Raw genomic sequence first — 24026 nt, 5'->3', positions numbered from 1 at the left:
TCTATTATTAACAACAACATACAAATTAATGATAAGAATAAAGGACAGTTAGATAGAATCATGGATAGATGATTTAAAAGTCTATTATAAGGAAAGTAGGCTCTCTGGACCATGATTCGGGGTTCAAAAAATTTGAAATTGTGTTGCTGCCCGAATTTTGGTAAAAAAAAAGATTTAAAAGCGACCGATTTTCAAATATAAGTCCAAACTCACCCCGGTTCTGAAATATGTCGGATTGGGTTGTCCAAAAATTAGACAATGTTTAAAAAAAAAATGGAATGAACCCCGAATCTGATCCAGAATCCTGTTTAATATTCTTTTGTCCCCTCACCCTTTTCCCTCTTTCATTTAAGAAAAAACGAAAGTATGATTCTTTCTTAATTTTTTTAAAAAATAATTGAGCCCGACTTGGCTCGGCCCGTTTTCTAAATTTATAAACCAAACCCAGCACAGTTTTGGGTCTGGCCAGCAGGTCTTTGGTATTACGTATTGTTTATTTTCTTCTTTTTTTTAAATAATAAATACTTAAAAGCCAATTTGGGCCTTTTCTTTCAGGGATAATTTCGATGTAGATGGATGGAAGGTATATCGGGCCAGAGGAGAATACGAAAGACAGGTAGTTTTATAATTAATTTTTTTTGTAAAAAAAATGGATTAGAATTACCCTGACTAGTCAGCTTCGATTCGACAAATTAAATTTATGGAGAGAATATTGGTATCGTGGCTATACCCGCTAGCTGTACCCGTCAGGTATATGCCGATACATATGTATACGTAACCGATACCGGGAGCATAATTTTTATTTTTATTTTAGCCTACATTTAATCATAAACTGATTTTTTAAAAAAATATTTCACCCACAAATTTTAGTCGTATGAGAAGAAAAATAAGATGATGTTACCTATTTTTCTTATTTTCTTTTAATTATCACTTATTATATAAAAATGACATTGATAATAAATGTATCTTATGATTTTTTTTTCTTCTTTTCGTTTTCAATATAAACAACTTACAATTATAATAAATATATATTTTTTTGGTAATATATCGGCCAAAAAAAAATAAAATAAAAATATCAATATCGTGGATTATTTTGTCGCAAAAATAAATCACAAACCTTTCACGAAAATTGCAAAAATGGACGATATAAATAAATAAACAATAAACCATTATTTATATTTAAAAAAAACGATTTAAAATAAAATTATATTCGTAAATAGTGATGTACAGAAAAGTAGTATATCTAGCCTGAAGATTTTGCTTATAGATGTCACAAAGGTTTAGAAATCTATTAACGAAAAATCTAAGGTTTAATCAAAATTTTTATTTTTTGCTAAAATATTGAAAAATATTTAGTTAGCCGTTTTTAAAAATCGGCTCATATATAGCGATTTTGCATCACTACTCGTAAATATAGTAATGAATTAGGCCTAGAACAGATAAAATAGGAAGAATGGATCTATTCTTCTTCTCGTCTCGTCTCTCTCTCCTGCAAATGAAATGACTATAAAATAAGTATCAACCATTTGATTAGGAATTTCCTATGAATTCTAGCCGTGTTATTATGTCGCATAATTTTAGCCAATTTCAATAAAGTTTAGCCAAACTTTTAACTTTAAAAATAGACTGAAACCTCTAAGTTGAACCTGAACTTAAATATTGGAGCTAATTCTACAGGATAAAAACTTGAAAGAACCATTTTGGAATTGGTCAAAGTTAGGTGATATAACAACATTACTTACATTTTTTGTTTCCCTTCTCCAATCTTCATATAACAACTTAATAAAATAAATATGAATTATTCTGTTTAGGGACTCCCAGATGAATCCTGGCGGCTGACCGACATTAATAGAGATTACACGTTCTGTGATACCTATCCTAGCTTGGTATAAAATCAATTTAATATATTTTTTTGTGGTTTATAAGAAATATTATCTTACTTTTGTTATAAAAACTTGATTTCCTCGATTTCGAATCTTTTTTTTGGGGAAATTTTAAGGCGTAGGATCTTTTTTAAAATAGACCTAAATAAGAGAAAAAGAAAGAAGGGAGAGAAGAATGAAAGAAAGAAAAAGGAAGAAAATGAACATATATATAATTAGTTATTTATTTAAAGATTTAATATGTATTTTTTATAAATTTGGGCAGTAATAAAACGATTCATATATAAGTTTCAAGGATTGAAGAATGAGTGAAACGAATGCATGAAAGAAGAAAAAAATAGTCAACGAAAGAAAGAAATAGAAATAAAGGAATGCAATTATTAAACTTTAAAAAGGGTGGGACAAGGTATTTTTTTTATTAAAAAGAAATGTGTTTCTAAAATATTTTGATTCTTTCCATTTTTATTAAAATTAAAAATATTTTTTTTAAACGACCTTTCAATAACAATTCTTATAACAATTAATATATATATTTTTTTAAAGTAAACACCAAATAAAATTTATAAAATCATTGAGTTTTATTTTTAAAATTGGAAATAGCGCTATTAAATAAAAAAAAATTACCTAGAGGAAATAAGTGTTAAAATTAATATAATTACAACCCCCCCCCCCCCACCTCTTGTCACATATAAAAGGTTGACGACTCGTTCAAATATATTTCGAAGCGTCGTTGAATACAGATCAGCTGGTGACATGTCATTTATGTTTGCCGTGAAAATCTTTGATTTTTTAAAAAAAAGTTATAATAAAAATTTTATATAAATTATTTTATTTACATATGGGAAACTAAAATGGTGTCATCAGCTGATTTGCGACGGTGCACCTACCACACATGTCTAGGTAGTATTTTATGTCATTGATATAGATAATACGGAAGAAAGAAAGAAAAGATATTATAATAAGATTTAATTATTTTTTATTCTTCAAACTGACGTGTTTATCACAAAAAATGAAGTTATGCGTGCCCAGGGCAGCCGATGATGATATGCTCACAAACGTCGCCCGTTTCCGTTCAAAAAATCGTTTGCCCGTCCTTTCCTGGAAATGTCATTCCAATTCGCAAGATGTAAAAAGTCAAAATAAATTCTCCTTTTTTAAAAAAATTTTTATTTGAATATCGTTTGAGAATTTACTACAATTAATTTAGAGGTCAGAATCGTTTCCTTTCAAAAGCTTCCACCAAGTGTCAATCATATTTAACAGATGTTTTTTTTAAAAAAAAAGAATCACTTTCTTGTTTATAGTTGATTGAAATGTTAGAACTCTATGATAATCGAAGCGATGATATTTTATATTTGAATAAAGAAACACGTGATAATGACATAATGCGTTTTTTTAAAAAAAAATTGCTCTCCCTCCCATAATCGAAAAGTGATTGAAAGGGAGAGAGAACTCTATATAGTTTAAATCGAACCGATTATATTTGTTATTTATAAATAAACAAACGGCACGTAAATCAGTTTATGCATAGATAATCATGGATATTTCCGAAATAAGTACATGAATTTTAAAGAAATTATTTTATATTTCCATATATATAATCAAATTCAAGCCTCGAACTCCACCACGGGAAGCCTGCCTCGTGAGGGGTGCCCAACCCCTAAGCGGTCTGCTCGGGGGCTCCTCGCCGAAAATAGACGCCTCCTACTTGCGGCACGTGATTGAAGCCAACGCTCATTTTTCCCGGTACTTGACGGTGTATGACGCCCGGCCTAGGATCAACGCCGTGGCTAATAAAGTAAAGATCTAATCTAAAAAAAGACTTTTTTTTAATTTTTAGATTGTTTCGACTTTAAAGGGAAAATTATTTTTGTTGTCATTAAATGATGTGTACGTTGTGAATTCTAAATCTAAATATTTTATAGTTTGCATCTGAGATAGTGATGCCAACTATCCATGAATCCCCCATTAAAAATCTCTATTTCCACCAAAAACAAATTTGCTAAAATATCCATCTTTTTTTGTTAAATTTTTTAGAATTCTTTTTCTCCTAAATTTGTTGGAATTTCCTTCTTTTTCTCCTAAATTTGTTAGAATTTTCTTTTTTTTTGATAAATTTGACAGAATTTCCATTTTTTTGTTAAAATTTCTTTCTTTTTCTGCTAAATTTATTAAGGTTTTCTTCTTAATTATTTTCGCTTAAAAAAAATGTCCCCCTTTTCCCAAGATTTCAAGGCTGACAACACTCACAGGGCATAGTATTTTTTTAAAAAAAGTCCCTCTCCTATAGCATTTGTTTAACTTAAAACTCTATAGTATAAGAAATCTAGAATCGCTTTATTTGTCATTTATTATGAAGATTTTAGCTTTACTTTTTTTTTATTCAAGGCCAAAGGAGGCGGTTACGAGTCGGAGGAGCACTACAAGGACACCGAACTTATTTTTCTGGACATTCACAATATTCATGTGGTCAGGGAAAGGTACTTAAATACCTGTTTTCTTCTTCCAAATTACAATATCAGAGTAGATGATTTTGTTAATTCTTTTTTTCTGAATACACCAATAAACGCTGTTCGGTATTTTGCGTAAGTTGTCTCCAGACAGGTCAGTTATGATTTTTTTTTTAAAATTAGCTTACTAAAAAGTAGTCACCAAGCGGGTTAAATTTTTTTTTACAGCCATCTTATTTTTAATACCTCTATCTAATTATTTCCCTTTATCCATTAAGGCTCTTATATGTCTCCTATATAGCCACCTATTTCTTTCTAAAAAACCGTTTTATAAATACGATTTCATTTGATATCTGTATTGTGTATTTGAAATTGGATGATATAACAAATAATTTGTTTAATTTATTTTTTATACTATATTATTTATAGATAGGCATTTTTTTCCCCTCCACATTTAAAAGGCAATTTCAGAAACTTTCTACTTTACAATTGGAATGCTAGATATTTTAAGCACATCAATTCTCTCTGCCTTATGAGTATAGTTGTTTAATGGCTAAATGCCGGCTAATTTTGCTCAATCTACAGGGGCATGCCGTAGAATATCTGCTGTTAACTTTAAGACGTTTTTAATTCATAATCTTTCAGCGTTGAGCTGCTATATTTTTAAGAAAAAAGCCGAAACCAAAGTGATAGTTTCTAACAACTCTGTTTAGCCGAATTTTTAGCCAGCTAAAAATTGGCTTAAACGGCCAAAAATATTAATTAATAAACTATATTTCTCAATTCCGATCAAACAAGGCGATTTGGGACAAAATAAATTATCAAACTCTAACTTTTTGCGTATTCGCATCTCCTAATATGCTCCTTTTTTATGATCATTTTCATTTATCACTACTCTTGGAAACACTTTCTATTCTTTTTTAAATATAGCTTGAAAAAATTGACTCAAGAATAAAAATTGGCTTAAACGGCCAAAAATATTAATTAATAAACTATACTTCTCACTTCCGATCAAACAAGGCAATTTAGGACAAAACAAATTATCAAACTCTAACTTTTTGCATATTCGCATCTCCTAATATGCTCCTTTTTTATGATCATTTCTATATAAACACTTCTCTTGGAAACACTTTTTATAGTCATATCTTTTTCAAATGTAGCTTGAAAAAATTGACTCAAGAATGCTTCCCTTACGTGGACGAGGAACATTGGTTGACAAAGCTAGAAGCCACCCAATGGCTAGAACACATTAGGGTATGCATAATATATATATTAGCAGCAATGTGTTATTTTTTAAAGATAAGATAATTTTTTGAGCACGTTTTTTTAAATTTAAAAATCATAGTTTACCGTAAATGTATTCCAGCATGTTTAGAATACCTATCTTATGAATTATAGCTAATTTTACTTGTCACTTTTAAGTCATTTATAATTTATATGAAAAATCTATGTATAAAAATGAATATAAATTATATTAAGTTCAAAAGTTCATGGCAATATTGTCTGAAATTCATAGGAATAGGTATTCCAAACATGATGGTCTACATTTCTGGTAAAATAAATTCCTTAAATTCAAAAAAAAAGACGCACCCCAAAAAAATGATACAAAATTGAAAAATTAACACATTGCCCCTAAGCACTAATTCTTGATATATGACTTTCTTTCTCTCTTCCACCCTTTCTCTATATTTAGACTAAACAATCATCTTAAACAACGGATGTAAGGTAAAACCATCACTAAATATTGGAGGGAGGGATTATGTAATCCACGTATCGTTTAAATTCCTCTCCCCTTTCCTACCAACCCTGGAAATTTAAAAGCCTACCGGCTCATCTTTACCTATAAAAATTTATTGTGAAATTATTATAAATAAAGAGATGATTCATAAAAATGTTTTTATCATTAGCTAAACTTTATCGTATTAATTATATATATATTTTTTTACAATGTTTTATTTGGTTAAAAAATAAATCAATCACTCACAAAAAGACCATACTTTTCGGTGCTTTACGGATAGTCGATAAAATAGACAACCAACAATCTTCCGTATTCGTTCATTGCAGCGATGGGTGGGATAGAACGGCTCAAGTGCGCCTTTTTCTTTACAAAAGGATATTTAAAAAAAATATTAATATATATAAAGAAAGAAAGTAAGAAACAATTTATTTTATACATTTCAAACAGCTGACATCCCTATCCATGTTGATGCTCGATCCTTACTACAGAACCATCGAGGGATTTGAGGTCTTGATTGAGAAGGAGTGGATTTCTTTCGGTCACAAATTCGCGCAAGTTAGATCTAAATTTTTTTTAAACTCTCATTTTTTATGTATAACTTATGAGAAGAAATATAGTTGAGTAAGAAAAGTTTTGGTTTCATTGGTTTCGAAGTTATGAAGATTATAATCTAAAGGATAATGTAAAAAACTAAATTGATTGCAAAAATAAATGAAAAGTAATTTTTTTTCGCCTGAAGAGCTATTTTTGTACTTTATTGGTTTGAAGATATTAATAATATATATTTTTTTCTTTGAACATGTGATAATAATGTTCACCCACGCAAGTATTAAATGTAGAGCAGACCAAAACTTATGTAAAACAAGTTACATCGGGCGATTATTAGGAATTCTTACTTATTCAAAATGTTTCTAATGTTCAGCCGTTCTCTTGTCACGTTTTTTTAACCTTCATCTTTATGACTGACTCTTGTCTCTCTATTTATTTGGATTAATATGCATCCTTGATTTACAATAATAAATTCAACAAGCCTCCTTCAGAAGCCACTCGTCGATGGTTGTAAATTCCGTTATATATTTTCACCTCCATTATACTGACGAATTTATAACGTTTTCCACATTCTATTTTTAACCTTCTTATAATCATTACCATATTTTTAAACCCGATACACGAGATACAAATTTTTGGGAAATATTTGTATCTTAATTTAATTAATTTTATTTCAAAAAACAAAATAGTAATATTATTTTGATATTGGTTAATATTATAAATATTATTTTTATGACATTTTAATATTTAAATTGATTACTTGATCTTAGTTCATTTTAAAGGTTTTTTTTTATCCTTCAAATATGGGTAAATTATATGATACCTTCTTTCTTTGTTAAGTAATAAAATATTTTATTTATATTAAATCATTTACGTTTCTTTTTAAGAATCGGAAGAACTATCTATTATTTTGTTACATTATATAAGCTACTCGAGATATATATAATATATAATATATATACGTTGAATCTAATGGATAATTATTTCTCATCCTATATTTTGAACTGGGGTAGATTTATTGACGATATAGAGAAAAAGTAAAAATAGGTGAAGCAATAATTAGAGAATAGACAGAAGGTATTGATTACTTTAGTTTTGAATAAAATGAATTATTTAATTCAAATAAATGCTCCAATGGATGTGAACTAGGAAGCAATAATTTTTTAGAGAATAGACAGAAGGTATTGATTACTTTAATTTAGAATAAAATGAATCATTTAATTCAAATAAATGCTCTAATGGATGTGAACTAGGAAGTATTATGTTATTTCATGTAATGTTAAATAGTTATACTGACATTAATTTCTGACAATTTGAAAGTTAAAATAGTTGCTCGATCTTTCAAACTACACAATTAGGGCCTTTAGCCATAAGCTTTATGAAAAATTGTTATAAAAATTTAAAATATTTTAAAAAAAATTACCTATATTTTATTTTAATATATTATATTATTTGATTCATTATTTTTCTAGTCTTCCTTGTTTACATTTAACGGGAGGGAGGAAGGGGGAAATTTACCTCGATATCCATATATCTTTTAGGGGCTAGAGATATGCCTCTAGAGGATGGGTAGCGGATATATTTGATTCGTTTACAAAGTTATTATTCTAACGATTGGTTTTTTAGCAATAATTATAATAAATATAATAATAATCTTTTACAAATATATCCTAACTCATTTTAGTAATACGGGGTTCTAATCCGATATATTTTGCCGGGTCCGGTTATAATTTCCTAACCCGCTTGGTCAACAAAAAAGGGATTCAGGGTTGGAATCAGATTTAATGCGCTCAGCGATTATTTTTGCATATAATATTAAACTACTACAATGAGCTGAATTAGAGGGATACAAAATCGATATTGTTTGGCCCACCACGCCCACGATCCGCTGGCATATTCTTTTTTTATATCTATCTTATCTGATTCGCGGCCTAAATTTTTTTTATAAACAAGAAGCTTATAAGGAGGAAATCTCAAAACTCAAAATATTTATTTTAATATTATATTGGATTTAAATATTCAGCGATGACTTTTTAATTTAAAATTTTATTCTATTATTATTCTTTGTTTAGTGACCCTTTCCAGGTTCACCCGGGTAAGCCAGCTGCTTTCCTTCTAATTCCCTTTCTTCGTCTTCCACGCTTCCTGGGCATTGGCACTAGTCTAATCCAACATTTTCTTGTCATTATTTGCCAAATTCATTCTTTATCTTTGGTCACCACCTAGGTTTTGTTCCCCCCATTCCATCAAAACGACATCTATTTATCCTCTTTTTCCTTGGGCATGTTGAATGGAAAATTTAATTTAACACCTTTTAATTTTAACATGAATTATTATGATAATTCATATTACAATTCTTTCTTTTGATTCTGATGATGAAAATGATTCTTAGGCAAACGTGAAATAAGTATCTTATATAATATTATATAAAAGGATATTTTATAAGTTTAAAGCAATTCTGTATTTTTTAAAATTTTATTTAAAATTTTTGCAATTTTATATTTATCTTAATAATTTTTGAAATAATTTATTCACAAACCCAGTTGGGAATTTCATTTCTTTTTCAATTTTATTTATCAATTTAAATTATATATAAATTAAAGAGAATTAAAGAAAGTTTAACATTAACTAACAAAAAAAATTTAAATTGCAAAACCTAATTAACATAGAATTTCACTTATTCATGGATTAGAGAAAATAAAGAAAATAGTTAAAATGCAATTATATAATATGATATAAAAATATAATATTCAACAAGGCAAAAACATATGTCCAATTTAATAAGGATCAAATAATATCCAATCCTTTAAAATCAATAATTTTTGTGATGATAATAATGCAATAGTCGAAACGGCATTAATCTAACAGGATAAAACATTCACTTAGTTATCTATTTACAGATTGCACTACAAACCTATTGCCTATTATCTTTCATGATTCGAAATAGCCAATAAATAAAATATGGCTGAACAAAAGCCTCAAAACTAGTGTTAAATATTATTGGTCCTTAACTTAAAAACACGTCTTAGAGGATTTGATGGAAAATCATCCAATTTCTTTATTAATGAAACTAAAACATTCCCAATATTACTGCGTTATTTTAATGATGAAATAGGGTTTTCATGTAAATTTCTATAAAATAAATTCTATCCGATTCTGAGAAATCGAAGAATATTGCATTTATCCGAACTATAAATTTTTTTTAATATTTCGAATATAAATAAATTCAAGCGCTTTTTGTTTGAATTGACTTAGCAACTATGATTATAATATATTGTTTGATATATTAATAAAAATATAACATAAAAATTACACAATTTGTAACTGATAATGGAACAAACTTCATAAAAGCTTTCAAGTATTTTTTAATCACGATATACATATTTATATATGGTAATTAAATTAATATTATATTACACTGTTTATTTTTCTCTATGAAACCGTTTTTACTATATTAATTTAAATAATTATTTTTGTCAATTAAAATTTAAGATTAATAAGATCTTAGAATATATTGTAAAATCATATTATATTTAATAATAATGATTAAACTTTAAAAATAATTTTTAAAAATGTTAAGAAAATATGTTTTAATCCGCAAGATGGCGTTATGAGTATAAAAAAATTAGCAAATTATTTTTATGATAATTTAATTTTTATATAATATTCATGTGAAGTCCTCATACCGCATAAGTAGTTGGCTTATGGCTATATTACAAAGATAATGGTTGATGTTTTTATTAGATGAAGAGAATATTATGATCAAAGTAATTTAAAAAAGGATTTATCAAAAAAATATTCCCTTACAAAATTTCCTAAATTATCGATTTTTTTAGCGCGTAATAAATCAAATGTGGTTTTTTTTACTTTAAATTTTTTTGATTTCCAAAATAAAAACCTCAGAAAGGTGTAACTAATTGTCATTATGATTAAATTAATAATGCTAAATTTATTGTGTTTTTAAAAATAAGGAGGGGAGAAGATAAATTGTAAATGAGAGAATCCCATGAATCCAAATTTTTTTTCGCCCGAATCTAAAGCATCTACTGGTTTATTATAATAAAAAAAATTTGTAATTCACGAATATTTTTATATCAATGAAGTCTGTCCGGGAAATAATTAAGGATTTTTGATCTAAATTTATTCAAATTTGCCAAACGTCTTTTGTAATGAATTAGCTAGCGGTTCTAATTTTTTTAAATGTCTCTCTAATTTCCCAAAATCTCCAAAAATTTATTTCCGGTTTCTTAAATTTGACATCGTTCTGAATAGCCCGGCATTCACAGTTAACGCGAATTCGTGGCGACGTTAAATATGATATAAATATAATATTTTTACATTAATTTTTTTTATAATTTGCCACAAATTCGCGCCAACTGTGTATGCAGGGTAGGGCTCTTCTGATATTCCGATAAAGATCGGGCCGATAATTACAAAAAACCCGTGATCAGATATTTTTTATTGTTTATATTATTATATAATTAATATCTTTAATTTTATACATCATTTCAAAAGAAAACAATAATAAATTTATTAAATGAGATCAAAATTCAATTTATTTATAATTTTTAAAGCAAAATCGAAATTTTTTAAAAGGAAGAGTAGGCTAGAAAGAATTTTTTTTTCGCTATCTGCACCAAAAAAATAATTTTTAAATATCTAACTAGTCACATTTAAGCGAGTTTTTTTTAATGGGCTAATTCAAGATTTTCACCAAAATAAGTTATCCAGGCTTGGAGATTTTGCCCACTGTTAGCAGAAAGGTTTGAACATCTATTATCAAAATTTAGAGGCATAGGTTATAATATTTTGGTCAAAATCTAATTAGCTATTTTTAAGAATTGGCTTAACCGAGAAGAGAAGTGTTTCTTGGGCTAAATAAATCACGTGATGACAATGACTAAGGAGACAGATGTCATTTAGAAATGTGTTTAAAAAAAAAGATAAACCATAAACATTATTAAGAAAAGCAACGTCATTACATTTTTACTATATTGGTAGTAAAAAGATATGACAAGATTTTTTAAAATGAAATTGCACAAAAAAACATGCAGCACCTTTTTGAACTATCATTAATCATTATATACAAAAACCCTCTTTTTAAAATGGTATGGAAACTCAGAAGTAAACACCATGATTGCAGTTCATAGTTTGGGATTCGAATCCAAGTTTGGCCAAAAAAAACTTTATCCGACCCTATCAAAATACAGATTAGGGCTTGTTTTCAATGGCGTCATTAGCCAATACAATCTCACGGTGCTCAACTTAAATAAATGAGGAATTTATTAATTTCTGGGGGGTTCTAGCTCCCTCTCTTCCCCTACAGTACGCTACTTTTAGTTTATATTAAAAATGTAAAGGGGTGGGGGGGGGGGGGTAATAATTCCTACTAAGAAAGAAAAATTTAAATAAGTTACAATGAAGAACGCGTAGGTGTATTTAGAATGATGGATACGACGAGAGAGTAGTGATGCAAGATTGCTTCATCAGAGCTGATTTTTAAAATCGGCGAACTCAGTATTTTATCCAAAATAATATTAAGCAAACCTGAAAATTTTGCCCCATATATGGCACAAAGGTTTGTACATCGCCAAATCTCGGGGCTTGGGCGATATATTCTGGTTAAAATAATGAATTAGCCTTTTTTTTTTTGGAGGGATTTTGCATCACTAGCCAGGAGCATACAAGATATTACGCTATAGTTTTTTAGCTTATAAACTCATGATTAATAAATGCATCTGCATCCCCATGGTTAAGGATAATTATTGGGTGCAGTAGAGATTTTTTGTTTCTATATTCGGTTATACGCGTTGAATTAGTGTCATATAATGGTGCAGCGTTTTGATCATTGGTTTTTTTTTATACAAATTTACTCGTTATTAGCATAAAATCTTCTATAAAATATCTGATTTTTTCAATATATTATTGTGTATAAAAATTTGTTTTATATTTTGAATATAAATAAATTCCCGCCATTTTTGTTCGAATTGAACGAACAAACATGATTAGTGTTGCGTAATCGGCTAATTTTAGCCGACTAAAAACGGCTTAGCCGAGATTTTAGGTGGAATAATCGGCTAAGCCTAATTAGGTATAGCCTAAAAATCGGCTAAGCCTAATTAGGCTAAGCCTAAAAATCGGCTAAACCTAATTAGGCTAAGCCTAAAAATCGGCTAAACCTAATTAGGCTAAGCCTAAAAATCGGCTAAGCCTAAAAATTGGCTAAGCCTAAAAATCGGCTAAGCCTAAAAATTGGCTAAGCCTAAAAATCGGCTAAGCCTAAAAATTGGCTAAGCCTAAAAATGGGCTAAGCCTAAAAATTGGCTAAAATAAATTAGTCAAAATTCTGCATCGATGCTTAGCATTAATTATTATTTATTTATTTTAGTAAAATAATTTATTTTATTTATATTTAATGTAAATATTTTATTATTATCAACAAATAAACATGATATGATTTAATATTTTTTATTTATATTATTATATTTTGAAATGAAAATAAATTTATTTATTTGATGTTTTTTTAATAAAAAAAATAATATGCTGCTATATTGTAAAAATGTAATATTCTTTATAATATAATTTATTAGTGATTTTCACAATCTTCTTTGTAAATACATCTTTTATTGAGGAATTATATTGTAAATTTTATTAGATAAATAAACAATCTTTTAGGTGAAATCTTTTATCATTTTTTTAAAATTATCTATTTATTATTAAATAAGGTGGATTTTATGAAACTTTTTTGATGTTATTTTATATGATCTTTTTAAGGATAATATTTTAATGTGACAATTGTCATAATCGTTCTTTTATAAGTTTTTTAAATTTTTTTGAAGGAAGTATGTTAAAATAAGTATTAATAACATGTGTAAATACAAATTTAGTGAAGATGTATTAATGAAAAGTGACAATTGTCATAATCGTTATTTTTAAAGTTTTTCGAATTTTTTTGACGAAAATATGTTAAAATAAGAATTAATAACATGTGTAAATATAAATTTAGTGAAGATGTACCAATGAAAAGTGACAATTGTCATAATGGTTAATTTTAAAGTTTTTTGAATTTTTTTGACGAAAATTTGTTAAAATAAGTATTAATAACATGTGTAAATATAAATTTAGCGAAGATGTACCATAGAAAAGTGACAAATGTCATAATCGTTATTTTTAAAGTTTTTCGAATTTTTTTGACGAAAATATGTTAAAATAAGAATTAATAACATGTGTAAATATAAATTTAGTGAAGATGTACCAATGAAAAGTGACAATTGTCATAATGGTTAATTTTAAAGTTTTTTGAATTTTTTTGACGAAAATTTGTTAAAATAAGTATTAATAACATGTGTAAATATAAATTTAGTGAAGATGTACCATAGAAAAGTGACAATTGTCATAATCGTTATTTTTAAAGTTTTTTGAATTTTTTTGACGAAAATATGTTAAAATAAGTATTAATAACATGTGTAAATATAAATTTAGTGAAGATGTACCAATGAAAAGTGACAATTGTCATAATCGCTATTTTTAAAGTTTTTTGAATTTTTTTGACGAAAATATGTTAAAATAAGTATTAATAACATGTGTAAATATAAATTTAGTGAAGATGTACCATAGAAAAGTGACAATTGTCATAATCGTTATTTTTAAAGTTTTTTGAATTTTTTTGACGAAAATATGTTAAAAGAAGTATTAATAACATGTGTAAATATAAATTTAGTGAAGATGTACCATAGAAAACTGACAATTGTCATAATCGCTATTTTTAAAGTTTTTTGAATTTTTTTGACGAAAATATGTTAAAATAAGTATTAATAACATGTGTAAATATAAATTTAGTGAAGATGTACCAATGAAAAGTGACATTTGTCATAATCGCTATTTTTAAAGTTTTTTGAATTTTTTTGACGAAAATATGTTAAAATAAGTATTAATAACATGTGTAAATATAAATTTAGTGAAGAAGTACCAATGAAAAGTGACATTTGTCATAATTGTTATTTTTAAAGTTTTTTGAATATTTTTGAAGAAAATATGTTAAAATAAATATTAAAAACATGTTTAAATTAAAATTTAGTGAAGATGTGCCATAGAAAAGTGACAATTGTCATAATTGTTATTTTTAATTTTTTTGAATTTTTTTGACGAAAATATGTTAAAATAAGTATTAATAACATGTGTAAATATAAATTTAGTGAAGATGTACCAATGAAAAGTGACAATTGTCATAATCGTTATTTTTAAAGTTTTTTGAATTTTATTGACAAAGATATTTTAAAATAAGTATTGATAACATGTTTAAATAAAAATTTAGTGAAGATGTACTCTAGATAAGCGACAATTGTCATAATCGTTATTTTTAAAGTTTTTTGATTTTTTTTGACGAAAATAGTTAACTTGCATCGATATTGATTTTAAAATAGAAAAAAAAGTTTACCCAAATTTTAAACAAGATTGTCTGGTGAAAATTGGTAAAAAAATAAAAATTTCTAACTTAGGATTAGATATTATGATATAAATTTTGCATATTAATTTCTGACCCGATGAACAAATGTAATAAAATGCCAATTTGCTCCTGTTTTTGGGGAAGAATCTATTATTACCATATGTTTTTCTATGCCATATACTCAGGCAATTTTAATTTTACAATCTATATTTTTACCCATTTACATCAAAGAAATTTTAAAAATAACGATTATGACAATTGTCACTTTTCTATAATACATCTTCACTAAATTTTTATTTAAACATGTTATTATTACTCATTTTAACATATTTTCGTCAACAAAAATCAAAAAACTTGAAAAATAATGATTATGACAATTGTCTCTTATTTAGAGTACATCTTCATTAAATTTTTATTTAAACATGTTATTAATACTTATTTTAACCTATTTTCTTCAAAAAAATTCAAAAAACGTATAAAATAACGATTATGACAATTGTCACTTTTCAATGGTACATCTTCACTAAATTTTTATTTAAACATATTTTTAATACTTTTTTTAACATATTTTCTTCAAAAAAATTCAAAAAACTTTAAAAATAACGATTATGACAAATGCCACTTTTCATTGGTACATCTTCACTAAATTTATATTTACACATGTTATTAATACTTATTTTAACCTATTTTCTTCAAAAAAATTCAAAAAACTTATAAAATAACTATTATGACAAATGTCACTTTTCATTGGTACATCTTCACCAAATTTTTATTTAAACATGTTTTTAATACTTATTTTAACCTATTTTCTTCAAAAAAATTCAAAAAACGTATAAAATAACGATTATGACAATTGTCACTTTTCTATGGTACATCTTCACTAAATTTTTATTTAAACATGTTTTTAATACTTATTTTAACATATTTTCTTCAAAAAAATTCAAAAAACTTTAAAAATAACGATTATGACAATTGTCAATTTTCTATGGTACATCTTCACTAAATTTTTATTTAAACATGTTATTAATACTTATTTTAACATATTATCGTCAAAAAAATTCAAAAAACTTTAAAAATAACGATTATGACAATTATCACTTTTCTTTGGTACATCTTCACTAAATTTATATTTACACATGTTATTAATACTTATTTTAACCTATTTTCTTCAAAAAAATTCAAAAAACTTATAAAATAACGATTATGACAATTGTCACATTAAAATATTATCCTTAAAAAGATCATATAAAATAACATCAAAAAAGTTTCATAAAATCCACCTTATTTAATAATAAATAGATAATTTTAAAAAAATGATAAAAGATTTCACCTAAAAGATTGTTTATTTATCTAATAAAATTTACAATATAATTCCTCAATAAAAGATGTATTTACAAAGAAGATTGTGAAAATCACTAATAAATTATATTATAAAGAATATTACATTTTTACAATATAGCAGCATATTATTTTTTTTATTAAAATAACATCAAATAAATAAATTTATTTTCATTTGAAAATATAATAATATAAATAAAAAATATTAAATCATATCATGTTTATTTGTTGATAATAATAAAATATTTACATTAAATATAAATAAAATAAATTATTTTACTAAAATAAATAAATAATAATTAATACTAAGCATCGATGCAGAATTTTGACTAATTTTTAGCAGATTTATATAGGCTTAGCCGATTTTTAGGCTTAACCTAATTAGGCTTAGCCGATTTTTAGTTTTAGCCGATTTTTAGGCTTACCTAATTAGGCTTAGCCGATTTTTAGGCTTAGCCGATTTTTAGGCTTAGCCTAATTAGGCTTAGCCGATTTTTAGGCTTAGCCTTATTAGGCTTAGGCGTAGTTTTTAGCCGATTACGCAACACTAAACATGATCATAATACATAAATTACTATATTATAATAATATAACATAAAAATTATAATGTCTTACAGATAATGCAAGAAATTTCATAAAAGCTTTTAGGTTATTTTAATTACGATATACATTTTAATATATCTAAAATTAATTCTATATAGTAGTGTTTATATTTCTTTATGACCTAATTTTTATTATAATATTATGAATGATTATTCATGTCAATTAAAATTTACGAATTATAAGATCTTAGATTATATTTGAAAATCATATTATATTTAATAATAATAATTTTAACTAAAAAAAAAATAATTTTTAAAAATCTTAAGAAAATATTTTTTAATCCACAAGGTGGCGTTATTAGTAGCAAAAAATTTAGTAAATTATTTTTTTTGATATTTTGTTTATAATATTTATGTGAAGTCCTCATACCGCATTAGTGGTTATCTTATGGCTATACTACAATGATTACGGTTAATGTTTATATTAGATGAGGAGAATATTATAAACAAAGAATAATTTAAAAAAAGGATTCAAAATATCTAAAAATTTTCCTTTACAAATTTTTCTAAAGGTGGGTTCGGTTCGGGTTTGGTTCAGTGAAATATTTTTGAACTCGGGCTTGGTTCCTGGTTTAAGAATTTTTGAATTGATAAAAAAAAATATATATATTTAAATCATAATTAAAAAACTGGACATAAAATTGGTATAAAAAATAAATTTTTTATTTTATTTATTGGCAAGATATAGTTAAAAATACAAAGCAGTCATATATCACATACCGCATTAGTGGTTATCTTATACCTACACTGCAAAGATAAGGGTCAATGTTTATATTAATTGAAAAAAGGATTCAAAATTTTAATTTTTTTCTACTATATTATCGTTTTTAAGAGCGTAATAAATCAATAATCGCCATTTTTTAATGTTAATTTTTTTTAAAATTTCCCAAATAAAATCCTCAGAAGGGTGTAACTAAATGTAAATGATTAAATTAATATTTCTAAAATTATTGTGTTTTAAAAAAATAAGGAGAAAAGAAGATAAATTGTATTGCCAGAATCTCATTATCCAATTTTTTTTAGCCCTAATTAGCATCTGTTGGTTTGTTTGAATGAAAAAAAAAATTTGTAATCAAATTTCATGAATATTTTTTATATCGAATGAAGTATGCCCAAGGAATAATTTAGGATTTTTAATCTAAATTTATGAAATTTGTCAAACGTTTATTTTTAATGAGTTAGCTAGCGGTTCTAATTTTTTTTTTAAAAAATGTCTTTCAAAGTTCCCCAAATGTCGAAAATTGTAATCAAATTTCATGAATATTTTTTATATCGAATGAAGTATGTCCAAGGAATAATTTAAGATTTTTAATCTAAATTTTATGAAATTTTACAAACGTTTATTTTTAATGAGTTAGCTAGCGGTTCTAATTTTTTTTTAAAAAATGTCTTTCAAAGTTCCCCAAATGTCGAAAATTGTAATCAAATTTCATGAATATTTTTTATATCGAATGAAGTATGTCCAAGAAATAATTTAGGATTTTTAATCTAAATTTATGAAATTTGTCAAACGTTGAGTTAGCTAGCGGTTCTAATTTTTTTAAAAAAAATGTCTTTCAAAGTTCCCCAAATGTCGAAAAGTTTATTTCCTGTTTCTTATATTTGACGTCTTTCTAAGTAGCCCGGCATTCACCGTTTGAGCGAATTCGCGGCAATAATTTTTATATACTTCACCGTGAATTTCAACTGTGATCAGATATATTTTATTGTTTTTTGGTTATATTATGATTATATATTATATTCAGAGACCCCCGGCCCGGATTTTTTTTTTCAAAAATTATTTTCAGCCCGGCCCGGGTTTGTTTTTAAAAAAATTTTCAGGTCGGTTCGGATTTTTTAAAAATATTTTTTATTTATTTTTGATCTTTATATAGCTAATAATGACGATTTCAAAATTTGGTTTTAAAATATACGGCCTGGCCCTGCCCGGATATATATAAAAAAAATTAAAATCCGGGCCTCGGGCCTGCAGGTCTCTGATTATTATTAATATATTTAATTTTATACATAATTTCAAAACAAAAATAAATTCATAAATTGAGACCAAAATTCAATTTATTTGTAATGTTTAAAAAAAAATCAAAATTTTTTTTGTTATATCTGCAACAAGAAAATAATTTTTTTAAATATCTAACGAGCCACATGTCTTTGTTTTTCGGCTAAATCAAGATTTTTGCCAAAAGCAAATTATCCAAGCTTGGAGATTTCGCCCACAGTTGGTAGAAAGGGTTGGACATCTGACAGAATGTAGAGGCTTAGGTTATAATACTTTGGTTAAAACCTAAATAGCCATTTCTAAGAATCGGCTAAACCGAGCCGTTTCGAGAATACCTGCCCTATTATTTAAAGGGTTTCTTGGGCTGAATATGTCTAAGGCTTTATAGACAGATGGCAATGAATAAAGAGATAGGTGTCATTTAGAAATGTGTATTAAAAAAAGAAGAACCATAAACGTCATTCAAAAATAAGCATTGTTGTTAGATTCTGTGTTACGTATCGGATTCTAATCCAAGTTTGTGCAAAAAAAAAAGCTATACCCGACCCTACCAAAATACAGATATTAGGGCTTGTTTTCATTGCCGTCATTAGCCATTACTATCTCCTAATGCTCAACTTAAATAAAAACGGAATTTAATAATTTTCGGGGGGGGGGGGGGTTCTAGTTCCTTCCCTTCCCCTGCGGTGACGCTACTGTTAGCTTTTATTTAATATGTGGTGGGGGGGGGGGGGAGTAATAATTCCTAACACCTAAGATAAATATTTTAAATTAGTTATGATTAAAATCGGCCAACTCAATATTTTATCCAAAGAAATAATAAGCAAGCCTGAAGATTTTACCCATATATACCACAAAGGTTTGGGCATATATTAGGGAAATCTCGAGACTTGTGCTTGATTATTCTGGCTAAAATATTGAGTTATAAAAATCAGCTCAAATGTAACGATTTTGCATCACTAGCCAGGAGTAAGCAAGATATTGGGCTATAGTTTTTTTTAAAACTTATAAACTGCATGATTATAATAAATGCATCTCCATCCCCAGAGGTTAAGAATAATTATTGAGCACAGTAGAGAATTTTTGTTTTTATATTCGGTTATGCGCAGTTGAATTAGTGTCGTGTAATGGTGTACAAATTTAATCCTCATATAAAAATAGCCCTTTGTGTGTAAAAAGAAAAAATAATTTTTTAAAACACTTCCTTTTGTCTCCCGATTAGGTATTATATGACGTATCGTTGAACAAAGTTTTAGGAGGGAAGTTTTCTGCTTTTAAATTACCACGGTATTTACTTTAAAGAAATTAATAAATATGATTTTAAAGAAGGTTCTGATTGGCATATAAAATATAATCGGTTTTTAGTGGAAAACGACTAATCTTATACCAATTCATATACCTATACTATAAAAGTGTACATGTTACAGGTCCAATATTTCATCTTTTTTTTTAAAAAAAAACTTACCCACACAGAGATTATCCCACGGCTATGACAATTACAATAACCCTCCCCATTCCCACAACAACACGAATCAAAGTCAATCGACGACGGCAACCCATCAACTCTCGCAAAACAACTTGACCAACAACAATGAATACTCCAAAAAATATTCTCCTCAATCGTTTTCTCCCCTGGACAATAGTAGTTCTAAGAATAACAGCGGCTTTTCTCCGAGAAGCTTAGACATTTCTTCTCCCAAGGCCGCCAACGGAAAAAAGATTACCATGAGTAACAACAGCCTTAATTCCATCAAATCGACCGATCACAAAACCGGCAAAAATAAAGTCTAAAAAATAATGAGAATATCATTTATAAACTTATGTACAAGAAAAACGGTTGTATTTGAAAGAGATAGATTACGGAGACGTGAGAATTGAGTTTTAAAAAGAAAATTAAACATCAAGCAATTGAGGGCAGGGGGGAAAGAATATTTAAAATGAAGAATTCCTACTATTTATCCCAATAAAAAAAACTAACCACCCCTCCCTACCCCCGCCTTATCGTTTCATAGATTATGATACCGCAATTATATTTTTTTCCTCTCTTTTTTCCACCTTTTCTTTACTTTTCATCTTTCTTCTAGAAAGATCACAAAACATACGAATTAAGTTTCGTAATTTGATCTACTTGTGGACTTTATTCATTTTTTTCTTCTTTTTAATCAAAAAAATAATAAATTTTTTTTATAGAACAAACCTTCCGAAGTGTCTCCCATATTTTTGCAATTCATCGACTGCGTCTATCAACTTACACGTCAATTTCCTGCCGCTTTCGAATTCGACGAAACCCTGCTCATTTATATCCTTGACAATCTGTACGCTTGTTTGTACGGCACCTTTCTAGGAAATACGGAGAAGGAAAGGGTTAACGAATTGGTAATTAATTTTTTTTAAATTGACTATACTACCGCATTAGGTTGTCATGGATTAGTTAAAGTTAACTTTGTTTTATAAATCATTTTCAATATAATAAATCTTGTCTTTTTCAAAAAAAAAACAAATTAAATAATAAATATTATAGAAGGTGACCCAAAACACGTATTCCTTGTGGTCTGCCATTAATTCCAGCCTGGAAGATTTCACCAATCCTTTCTACAACCCTTATTTACCAAACTTAATTCTATATCCCATCGTAACTATAAGGCATTTAGAATTTTGGGACTCTTATTACCTGAGATGGAATCCCTACACAAAATGTCAAGTAAATGTTAAAATTAAATTATTATATGGAGGTCTGAGTAATGATTTAAGCTAGAAAAATTATAATTTAGGGTAGAATTCGAGGTCGGGGCGTCGCAGCCCGTGTATCTTTATGAAAGCATTTTCTGTCTCTGATATTTTATATACGCTATCCGCCACTTATAAAGTTGTTTATAAACGGGAAAAAAAGTCATTAAATTGCCTAATTAAATGCTTTAAAGAAAATTTGCCAAAATATATTTGCATAACTTGCCGACATTGATATGATACTTTCTTAGAAAAAAACTAATTATATAGATAGAGAAATAAATAAAATGAATTTATTAAAATATAAATTAACGATCATCTTTGGAAGAAAAAAATAGTAAAAATAGAAATAGAGAAAAAATTAAAAAAAAAAATCAATTATTTCTCCACAAATATTAGGAACCAGTACAAGCTCGCTACAAACAATTGAACGTGATGAAACGGGAACTTGAGCGGGAGGTGATCGAGTTGACGGAAAAATTAAAGCACCTAGAGCATTTGAAATTGACTTCCCCCAAGGTCGATGAGGTAAACCAATCGAATCATTCGGATAATCACGATCATAATACCCACGAGGAAAATCAGGATTTCGAAAATATTCCACACCATCATGACAGAAACGGTAACCGGAGTTATAACGGAAATAACAGAGAAATTAATAATAATAATACCAACGGTAGCGGAATCAATTTTGATGGATCTCCCTGGACCCAATCTTCATTTTGAAGAAAAATGGAGTCTTTTTTTTAAAATCTTTCTTATCCCGGAATTTTTCCTAAAAATTTAATAATTATGATAAATAGGAGAAGGGAACATTTTCAATTTATCAACTTTAAAAAGATATGAAGCCCCATTAAACCAAAATATTTAATATATTTTTTGATATAAAGAAAAAACAGTTTTTTTAACCAGTTTTATTAGTTATTAATATTTTAAAGGAGACATTTTAGTGCTTAAATCACTCATATTATATAATGTATATTTCAAATTATTATTCTGATAGATTTGTGCTAGCTAGTTTATATTTTGAATCATGGACGTTTGAAGCGTATAAAGAATAAATGATTGAGGATGTCTTATTTCAATTTTTTTTACAAATTTATTTGCCTATCCATGACCCTGCCGTAAATAAAAACTACTCTCAGATAGACTGCGAAGCGCAAATAAGCCTAAACGAGTACGAATACTATATTAATACTCGTTTTTGGATAGCTAATTTTTAAGATATCTTAGGATTGGTAGATGTATGAATGAAAGTTATAGAATTTTTGATATTTAAATTTATTTCCCGCGTCACGTCTACTTAATTTTTTAAAATTTAATTTAAAAAAAAATATATATATTTTGTAAATCAATTCAAATGTAAACCTTATTATTATCATTGCAATTATAACGACATACTTTTTAAAAATATTATTTATTTTATATTCTTTTAAAATTTTTTATAATATAATTTTAAATGTTGATTATATGTATGCTGTAAGTTTTTATCGCCTATTATATTAGATATATGGTTTTTCGATGTATTTACCAACTATTACAACTGTTCATGAATTGTGTGAATATTTGCTATATTACAAATAAAAAATTTTTTTTGGTATATTGTTATATATTATGCTTAAATATTATAATTATTTTATATAAATATCTCCAGCAATAAAAATTTATAGTACATTTATTTTGATAAATTATCGTTTTACGTAGAGAAATATTGTTTTTATTGGCGCAGTTTTTATCATTGTGGCTTTCTTTGCTTGTTTGTAGGATACTTTTCTCTTATTGCAGGAAATAAAACTTTCTTAAAAAAAATATTAGTAATTAAAATCAAATAAAAGTAAATTATAGATTTTAAACCGTTTTACAGAATTCGTCTGTTATTAGTGGCTATTCCCCGATTTTAAGAATTGAATTATTTATCTGCATCTATCGGTAATGAATCAAATTTTTTAGGATCGATGTTGATTTTGCTCACTAAATGTTAAGGAGTTGGAAGAAACAAATTATTCTCGGGATGGGCGAGGTCAATATTTTATTTGTAGTGAAGAGATCAGTTTCAGGCCGGACCTATTTATAAATAATTTCAGGTTCCGAATGGGTAAGCTAATATTTTTTAAAAACGGTGTAAATTTTTAAATATGATCATTCAATGTGAAATTGATATAATATTTTATAATTCTTGCAAGAAAAAGGCGTCAATATATATTTTTTATGTCTGCTATATTTTTTCGACAAATAAAAAAATATCGTTCTTTTGATATGCTTGAAAATCTAGGCCTGGTGCAGATCACTAGTGTTAA

The 24026-nt window shown here is 26.9% G+C and overlaps 1 protein-coding gene across 2 annotated transcripts in view; it reads left to right on the top strand.

The window, feature by feature from the left end:
• The window catches only part of LOC135929879 (myotubularin-related protein 2-like), a 31227-nt gene extending 7994 nt beyond the window's left edge, over positions 1 to 23233 (top strand). The window contains exons 5-17 of one of the 2 annotated variants that reach the window (XM_065466615.1): positions 533 to 616; positions 1812 to 1886; positions 2899 to 3009; positions 3496 to 3681; positions 4272 to 4363; positions 5494 to 5587; positions 6324 to 6422; positions 6519 to 6626; positions 20476 to 20787; positions 21193 to 21378; positions 21524 to 21703; positions 22129 to 22351; positions 22733 to 23233. In XM_065466615.1, the coding sequence (XP_065322687.1) occupies positions 533 to 616; positions 1812 to 1886; positions 2899 to 3009; positions 3496 to 3681; positions 4272 to 4363; positions 5494 to 5587; positions 6324 to 6422; positions 6519 to 6626; positions 20476 to 20787; positions 21193 to 21378; positions 21524 to 21703; positions 22129 to 22351; positions 22733 to 22743 (1761 nt within the window). In that variant the 3' untranslated portion in view covers positions 22744 to 23233. Of the gene's footprint in view, positions 1 to 532; positions 617 to 1811; positions 1887 to 2898; positions 3010 to 3495; positions 3682 to 4271; positions 4364 to 5493; positions 5588 to 6323; positions 6423 to 6518; positions 6627 to 20475; positions 20788 to 21192; positions 21379 to 21523; positions 21704 to 22128; positions 22668 to 22732 lie in introns of those variants that run through there. The other variant, XM_065466614.1, reaches the window with a different exon arrangement.
• Positions 23234 to 24026: the final 793 nt, after the last annotated feature.

This window comes from Gordionus sp. m RMFG-2023, chromosome 5, assembly GCF_954871325.1.
Source record: "Gordionus sp. m RMFG-2023 chromosome 5, tfGorSpeb1-WG-v2, whole genome shotgun sequence".
In the NCBI taxonomy this organism is placed as follows: Eukaryota; Metazoa; Nematomorpha; class Gordioida; order Chordodea; family Parachordodidae; genus Gordionus; species Gordionus sp. m RMFG-2023.
The sequence above is the reverse complement of the archived record's forward strand: the minus strand, read 5'-3'. Positions and strand labels throughout refer to the sequence as shown.